At 50.6% G+C, this 8724-nt stretch overlaps 1 protein-coding gene across 1 annotated transcript; it reads left to right on the forward strand.

Annotated features, from left to right (window-relative positions):
* The first annotated feature begins 2356 nt into the window (after window positions 1–2356).
* LOC103632001 (protein tesmin/TSO1-like CXC 3) lies at window positions 2357–7898 on the forward strand. Its single transcript, XM_008653860.4, has 11 exons — window positions 2357–2703; window positions 3777–3946; window positions 4081–4831; window positions 4993–5426; window positions 5530–5604; window positions 5783–5963; window positions 6064–6159; window positions 6247–6313; window positions 6792–6951; window positions 7067–7473; window positions 7576–7898. The coding sequence occupies exons 1-11, from the start codon at window positions 2653–2655 to the stop codon at window positions 7584–7586; spliced, it is 2403 nt and encodes an 800-aa protein (XP_008652082.1). The 5' UTR covers window positions 2357–2652; the 3' UTR covers window positions 7587–7898.
* Window positions 7899–8724: the final 826 nt, after the last annotated feature.

Here is an 8724-nt window from a genome sequence, read left to right on the forward strand (position 1 = left end):
GCCGATTTTTAGCAGGTCTAGACACCTAATCCCAGCGGAGTCGCCAAAAAGTATGTTGACACCTTTTTGGAGGCGCCAATCACTCAAAAGAACCAGCGGCGGTGCTCTCTGGTCAGGCGCGGACGGTCCGCGGCCTGGGGCCGGACGGTCCGCGACCTGGCGCGAGGCGGCGGTGCTCTCTGGTCAGACGCGGACGGTCCGCGGCACAGGGCCAGACGGTCCGCGACCTGGTGCAGGAGCTAGGATTCCCTCCCTGACGGCCGGACGGTCCGTGCCCTAGGGCCGGACGGTCCGCGCGTGCGCAGGGGCGGCGGAAGATCGCCGGCAGCGCCTGGATCTCGCTCCCGGGAGGGACCCCGTCGAGGAGGAGAGATCCTAGGAGCTGTCTAGGCTCGGGCAGACCGACCTAGACTCCTCTAATCGACGCAGAGTCGAGGAGAGGCAGAGAATTTGGGGATTGGAATACTAAACTAGGGCTAAACTAGAACTAGACTAGAACTACTTCTAATTGTGCTGGAAATAAATGCGAGATAGAAGTGGTATTGGTTCGATTGTTGGGGGTTCAATCGGCCGTAGCCCTTCATCTATATAAAGGGGAGGTCTGGATCCGTTTCCAACTGTTTCCCGAGTTAATCCCGCGGTTTTAGGTAACAAATCCTGCGAGAAACTAGGAACCCTAACTGACTCTACGCGCGCGGACCGTCCGTGCCAGCACCGCGGTCAGTCCGGACCGCGGACCGTCCGGCCTCGAGGCCGGACCGTCCGCACGGCTCTTTTTAGAGCTCAACACTATCGTCACATGATCACTGGTGTTAGACCGACCCATATACATAGAACATTAATACATAAACAGAAAATACATGTGTAATATATATATATATATATATATATATATATATATATATATATATATATATGACCAAAATAAAACTAAGATATTTAGTGGCTGTCATATTAAAAACCTTTGGTCAGGAGAAAAAGAGAGTACAACTAGCTCATAAATAATTTTTAGTTCTATGCTCAGTGTTTAGTTGATTGTACGGAAAACATAAACAATGATCATCATCACTATTCATTATCACCATCTAGGTACTGGTTTCTCAAAGGCATGTTGAAGCTTTGTATTCTCCAAGTTGTGTTGGTCTTAGGCTTTGACAGGTCTTAGTTAAATACCGAGTCCATGTGTAGTGAGCTTCGATGGACATTAGTTAAATGAGCCGTGCCAGGTCACCGCATGGGCTTGACTTGAGGCGTAGGCATGACCTACATATTAGGTCGTGCCGGCCAGGCCCACAATTAGGTTAGGATGTGCCTAGAATTGTGTGCTTTGTGTCGATCTATTTAGCACAACACAAATGTACACCTATATATGCAGGTATAATCTATTTAATTATCTGTCATCATGTTTTTAGGTGGACGGAAATAATATAATTAAGACATTAATTATGTCTCTTAGAAGGTCCCATCTAAAAAGTTAGATGAATCTCTATTTTATTCATACATTTCATAAATAAACTATAGCATGACTTTTTCATTTCTTACATTATATTTTATGAGTATTTTTTCTTTCAAATTTAATACTTGTTGTTCATGTTAACTTAATATTTAAAATAAAGAATTACGGTGTAACTTAGTACAACAATAAACTATATCGAAAAATTAAAACTGTTACTGGATTGCTGCTACCAAATGATACGTACGGCAGTATATAAATTTAAAACTGTTACCAAATGATACGGCAGTATATAAATTTTGTGAACGGCATACTTCTAATACTGAATTCTAGATCCATCACTGCGCGGTATAGTGCGAGTGCCTTTACGACGGGACAAAATCAACGCATCCGTAGCTAGTACGTTGTTGAATGGATCCGTGCCACCACCTCTGCTCGGCGAGCCGTGTATACGTACCGGTGCAACTAGCACCACCCCGCGTACACGTGTACGTCGTACAGTACCCCGCGCGTTGTCAGAAGCAAGGAAGCAAAGCACGGTAGTACTCCTCCTACCACCACGCCGTCACGTGATGTGTACGCCACTGGACTGGTGCCGGCCGGCCGGCCTGCCGCCGGGCACGTACGTGTACCGGCGCTACAACACTGTTCTTGGATCTCGATGCCATCCTTTAATTAGTCTCTAGTATATATTGTGTCGCACGACGAAATTACCACCGCATCGATCTGCATGCATTTACCACCGGCGTCGCGTCTGCCGGTCCTCTCGCACCGCGGATCACGAGGTTGATCGGGCGCCGAGTAAATGCCGGTGCCCCATTCCATGTAGTACACGGCGCCACGGCGGGGCAGGCGGCCACGGCCACATCTGCCGGTTCCAAAGAGGTTGTCGAAGCGCCGAAGAATTTGCCGCGTGTCGGCTCCAACGATGAGACCAAGCCGCTGCTGTGGCACCACCCCACTCCATCCTCAGGGCTGGTGGCTGGTTTGACGGTTTTCCTTTCCCCCAGTTTTCCCGCCCTCGCGCGGCTTCAAAAAAATTGTGCCGGCCCCGCAGCCCCTGCACCAGGCCCGTCGTCTCCTCGGCTCTATACAAACGGAACGGACGGACGGACACATTGTCGCGGCGCAGACCTGGGAGAGGAGCAGGAGCGGCCAGTCAGCGGAGCGGATAGGAGGCAGGAGGAGTCGCGCCGGAGATGGACACGCCCGACCGCGCCGCCGCGCAGTCCGCGGCCACGCGCACCGAGGTGACCACCCTCTCTCTCTATCACTCCCGTCTCCTCGACTGCGCGGGACAGTTCCCTTCCCCTCCCTCCCTCCCGTCCCGCCTGCCGCCTCAAATGAGGCCGGGGAGCCCTGCATCCACCCCGTACCCCGTCGAGGCGGGTACGGGGAGGCCAGCTGCCCGCCGCCGGGGTACGTGTACGACGGTTCCAGTCCCCCGTCCCCGCGGGTTCCGCTCCGCCGTCCGGCTACAGAGCCGACGCCGCCTTAGCCGTTCGTGTCGGTGCCCATGCCCACGAACAAACTCGCTCGTCGGTCCCCTGTCAGTTGCTCTTGCTTCGCTTCTTATCTCTCTCTCTCCACGCCGCGCCAGCGCCAGCGCCACGGTTCCGCCCCGCAAGACCGCAACCCGGCGCGGAGCCTACGCCAACACCGGTGAGATGGCAAGTGCCGCCCCAGATCTGCCCGCCCACAGCGCTCACGAGCGCCCCGTCGCCTCGTCTCCCTGCCCTCGCTCCTGAGCCTTGACACCCAAAGGCCTCACGCATTTCCTGCAGGCGGCCGTTAGTATTTTGGTATCTACATAGTAGCAGATGCATATCCCCGCGAATATACTTTACTGTCTGTCTCAGCGGAGCGCCTCTCTCTCTCTCTCTCTCTCTCTCTCTCTGCCGGCTGCGTGGCCGCGTACCTTCTGCAGAGCAGAGCCAGATCCGTTCTGCTCGGCGGTTTGAGTTTGACCTGGGGTTCGCATTGATTGTCAGTTAGCAGCGCCAACGCTGTCATTCCGCACATAACAAATGTACCCGCACTGCACGCTCATGCGTCTTGCAGTACTAATTACAGTACCACCGATGTACTCGCGCTTTTTTCTGGCGCTTAAACGGATGAACACGCAGGCGGCAGGTCGTTTCCACTTTCCAGTGCAGGGAAATGGGAAGAACCTCTCCATTCCCTACTGTTTGCGGGCAGGCCACTGATGAAAGTTCCGCCGCGCCTAGCCTTCTGCGCCGGCGCAAATTTCTGCCAATGCTCGCCCCCATAACACACAAGTGCTCGTTCCGTTGCTATATATGCTCCCTCCCTTGACGCGCAGGACTCGCCGGTGTTCAGCTTCCTCAACAACCTGTCGCCCATCGAGCCTCTCAGGTCGTCGGCCTACAGCACCAACAGCCTCCAGGGGTTCCAGTCCATCAACATCACGTCCATCTCCTCCATCTTCACCTCCCCGCACGACAACGTGAGCAAGGAACCGAGGCTCCCAAAGTAAGTTCGACTTCGATCCGGGTGCCGTTGCTTCGTTGCTACACCACCGTATGTGCTGTGCGCGCGTCATGTGCAGAGCTTAAACTTTGGCGGTGTCTTTGTTGACGCTGTCTTTTTTTTTTGGCACTTCTCAGGAGCCCGCTTGGTGAAATTTCTGACAAGGAGGTTCGTGCCGACGCCGCCGGTACGAACGAGCCACCCGAGCCTTCGAACGCGGCCAGGTTGTTTGCCTGCACTAGCACCGTGACTCGAGAAACGCGCACGGGTACATGTACGGGCGTGGCTGGTCCTCCTCCCACCACCGGGGGGCCATGTGATCTGGCCCTGCCTCGTCAGTTCGACAATAACGGCAGTCCAGACCACAACACGACGCCCTGCCACGGTGTCAGGTCAGACCTTAAACAGGACAAGGCTAGGAAGCTGCTACAAGCTGCACAGAACGCTAAAAAAAACGCGCTGGAGAAGAGGAAGTGCTTGTTTTCCACCGAAGTCCGGCTCCTGGACGGCGGCGGCGGCGGCGGCGGAGAGCCTGGGAGTGACAGTGATGGAGTCTTGGGATGCGAGTGGTCCGACTTAGTCTCCCCGACCTCAGCGAAGCTTTTGGCCTTCGACGCCACGATGGACGAGCATCACAGAGGAGTGCATTTGGCGGCTCAGAACGCAGAGTCGTGTGGGTATTTGCTGTCGAAACTTGCCGGAGACGGTGGCGTATCGGACGGAGCATATCCTACTGCGTCTGCTCAGGTATACTATCAGGAACTTGTGATGGGAGAAGATCAGTCAGAGAACGCCGCTCCTCAAATGGACGCTCAGGAAACCATCTCAGCCGAAGAAACCCAGGATAATATCTATGAAGCGGATGTGTGTGTTCCATTAGAGTACAAGGTACGAGGAGAACGCACTGTCTTTATACACCGTTGCCCGTACGTGCTGTTTAGGACTGTTCCTCCAATTAGTCCTGGAACCTGCATGTTAGGGCTATCTATCTATCTATCTATTCTACAGTAATGGTCTCACATTCGTTTTCTTCCTGCCGACATCTTCAGGTAGTGGAGAGCCAACAGCAGCGTGGCATACGGAGACGCTGCCTGGTCTTCGAGGCAGCTGGTGGGTTTTCGAATAGCGCTGTGAAAAGGGGGACTATTGAAGATCGCTCGGTCTCAACATGTAGTAAGGGCAAAAGCCCTGCGGAAAGCCAGCCGCGTGGACTGCGAGGCATCGGGCTTCATCTGAATGCGCTTGCGTTAACACCAAAGGGGAAAATGGCCTGTCAGGATCCTCCTCCTACGGCTTCTGCTCTCCTTCCATCGTCAGCGTCTGAAAAGGATGCGCGTGGCGAGCTGCTTTGTGCAGGAGAGAATTTCGCACACTCGGGCGGTGAGCTGTTGGAGTTTCCCTTGGATGGTTGTTCGGCTGGAGGAGGGTTTCCTGTAAATGACCATCATGTCTCAGGTCAGAGCGTCAGCCCTCAAAAGAAGAGGTTTGTCTCCACTCCTGTTTCTGCTTGGAATGGCCGCGACACGGCTACTATTTCGTTGCACTTCAATTCACTGAAAACCATTTGGTTCAAAATTCAATTGCAGACGGAAAACGGATAATGGCGATGATGGTGAGGCATGCAAGCGATGCAGCTGTAAGAAGTCGAAGTGCCTGAAACTGTACGTGTTCCATACCCGTATATCATTAAGATTCTGTGGACCTGCTTAGTACATGAAAAAGGGCCTCGTTAAATGTTGTTGGGCTTGTTATTAACCGGAAGGAACTACTTCGGGTAAAGCGAACGTGCTTTAATTGCATTATCCTCATAATTATTTGGCCTACCGTTGCCATGTGCAGTTACTGCGAGTGTTTCGCTGCTGGTGTGTACTGCTCAGAACCTTGTTCGTGCCAAGGATGTATGAACAAGCCCATACACGAGGAAACCGTCCTCTCCACTCGGAAGCAGATAGAGTTTCGTAACCCGCTAGCGTTTGCTCCGAAAGTGATCCGCATGTCTGATGCCGGTCTGGAAACAGGGGTATGGCGTTGCGTACTTCTGTTGGAGATTGAGATGTATGTACGTGTGTTGGCCATTTACTCCCAGACCGTGGTGCTTACATTCTACAATGAAATCGCAGGAAGATCCTAACAACACTCCGGCTTCGGCTCGTCACAAGAGAGGATGCAATTGTAAGAAGTCAAGCTGTCTCAAGAAATACTGTGAATGCTACCAGGTAATTCATCCCAAGCTGTGATGATCTCATCTGAAATTGTACCTGCTGGATTTTACTTACGCTTTTTAAGTGTTTGGTTGAATAAAGGGAGGTGTTGGATGCTCGAGCAACTGCAGATGTGAGAGTTGCAAAAATGCTTTTGGCAGAAGAGATGGTGAGTATTTAGCGTTTGAGATTTGTATAACGATGCTATACTTATTCGTCTTGCAGATTCGTAATTATTGTTTAGGAACATGTACAGTACAGTCCCATCCTGGGGCATTTTTCTGACTATATTATGATACTAATAACTTCTGATGCATCCCTTAAAAGAATAGAAGTTCAGTGGTATTCTCATTAAAAAAGTGTTTCTATGCACCGAACAACAATAGGATTACCTTGCCTATGATTTTAATTCGCATGAGACACCACTGTAAAAGGCTCATGTGCAAACAAAATTGTTCTATGACAGCGTAGGTGGTGGCTGTAAAAAAAAAAGACATCAGGTTTCAGAGAGCATATTTTTGTCTTTGCAATTTTTTTGGTCGTTTCAGATTTCTGAATAATCAACTTTTATTTCCTGGATATGTCTACATTTACGCACTCTCATCCCTCTGATCATTATTGCTTTGTTGGCGCACTTGCTGCACCAGCCGAGACTGAACTCCCTGAAGAAATGAAACAAGAAGAAAGTGACCAGACAGAAAATCCTCAACAAGAAAAGGAGAACGATCAACAAAAAGCAAATGTACAGGGCGAGGATCACCCGCTCCTGGACCTTGTCCCAATAACACCGCCTTTTGATTTTTGCAGGTTTGCTTATTACAAACATCTCTCTCTCTCCTTGAGTATGCTTAGCGTGCTTGCTATCGCATTTGATTAATTAAGTAATAATAACCGAGTAATTTTTTTTCCTTTTTGGTTGCAGTTCTCTGCTCAAACTGCCAAATTTCTCAAGCGCAAAACCGCCGAGACCGACCAAGGCTCGCAGCGTGACCTCCCGCTCGTCTGCTTCGAAAGCCACTGCAGCAGTACAGCCTTGTAGATCATCCAAGCTTGCTGCTAGTGCTAGTGCTAGTGGTATCGATGAGGAGACGCCAGATATCCTGCACGAACCTGACTCTCTCAGTAACTGTGTCAAGACTACTACTTCACCGAACGGAAAACGGGTCTCGCCGCCACATAACGCGCTCGGCAGCTCCCCGAACCGAAAAGGTGGCAGGAAGTTGATACTCAAGTCAATTCCCTTGTTCCCGTCACTCACGGGAGACACAAACAGCGGCTCTGCAATGAACAGCACTGATAGCGCATTCTGCGCGTCACCTCTCACTTTAGGTAAGCCTTGTTTTTCTTTTTGGTATAGAATGCACTAGCGTTATGTGAGTTATCTTGACATCGTTAGAAGCGTCTCATTCATACCGTTGTCCACTGAACCAGGACCATCTTAAAGCTGTGAAGTTGGTGGCCATGGGACCGGAGTACGACTTGTAGTCCGAACACGTGTGCCTCGTATCCTACGGCAAGGCTCGAGGTACTGTAGACTGTAGTAAGTTAGGCTTTTTAAAGTTGTAGTAATCTGTATTTGTAAAATATGTAGACTCAATAATCTGTATGTAAGATGCTGCGATGGGTGAAGCTGTTTATCTTTATCAAATTGTAGCAACATTACAGATCACCTCTTGAGTAGGTTTCACAGTTCCACCCCCTGTCTTTCTTTTTTTTTTTTTGGAAAGGAATCCGGTCCATGTTTTCCATTGCAATCTCTGTTGCCAGTCTGAAGCCACCTCTTCTAGCACTGAACCAAAAAAAAAGAAGTGCTCATCAGACAGTTCATGCAGTCATGTGCGCGCGTGACATGTGTTGAGCGTAGGCTGTGTTCGAGGTTGGTCACGCATCTCTTTCCTGCAAGCATGTGCCCTCCTTCCTAATCGCATTCACGTATAAAGCTACGGCCTATGGGTGATGCTCTGAACTGTCTTAGGTCTTGTTCGTTTCTACCGGATTGATGGGTCGGAACGATTCCTAACCGGATTGCTTCTCTAATTTATATAAACTTTGATTAGGTGGAACGATTCCGGGTGCAATCCGATGGAAACGAACAAGGCCTTAGAATAGTTGCAGTAGGCGTTGAGACGTCAGGCTCCCCCGTTTCTGAACTGGTACGAACAGAGCTACACCTTGTGCACTGTACCCATGGTCCATGAAAATTCTGGGCACCCAGTTAAGTGGAGGTTGTTGGCGATCCAGAAAAAGAGCTTTGTCGTCGAAGAACATGAAACGGTTACCAAATGGCTGGCAGATGATGGTTGAAGAGAGAGAGAGAGAGAGAGAGAGCTGCTCCAGAGCCGACCATCAACACATGTTAGCTGAAGAATTGTACTCTATAGTTGCCAAATATATAACTGTGTCTTGTGGACGCTTGGAGTAATGTAGTTGCTGGCATGCCGTTGTCGGAGTCCCCCTTGGTGGGCAATTACTCTTCGTGTTCTCCTCCATGTCATGCCCGCCAATTAGACAGTGCATTAGGCCTACCTGCTAGCTTGTCTGGTTTGCATTATTGGACACCACGGCTGACTAAAAGCCCAC

This window comes from Zea mays, chromosome 7, assembly GCF_902167145.1.
Source record: "Zea mays cultivar B73 chromosome 7, Zm-B73-REFERENCE-NAM-5.0, whole genome shotgun sequence".
Lineage (NCBI taxonomy): Eukaryota > Viridiplantae > Streptophyta > Magnoliopsida > Poales > Poaceae > Zea > Zea mays.

Bases quoted from the DNA above. Each gene is read 5' to 3' on its own strand.
- LOC103632001 (XM_008653860.4), top strand. From the start codon at position 2,653: ATGGACACGCCCGACCGCGCCGCCGCGCAGTCCGCGGCCACGCGCACC. The intron at 5,605-5,782 runs GTACGTGTTCCA...TGCCATGTGCAG, and splicing joins AAGTCGAAGTGCCTGAAACT to TTACTGCGAGTGTTTCGCTG. The intron at 6,314-6,791 runs GTGAGTATTTAG...TTGCTGCACCAG, and splicing joins TGCTTTTGGCAGAAGAGATG to CCGAGACTGAACTCCCTGAA.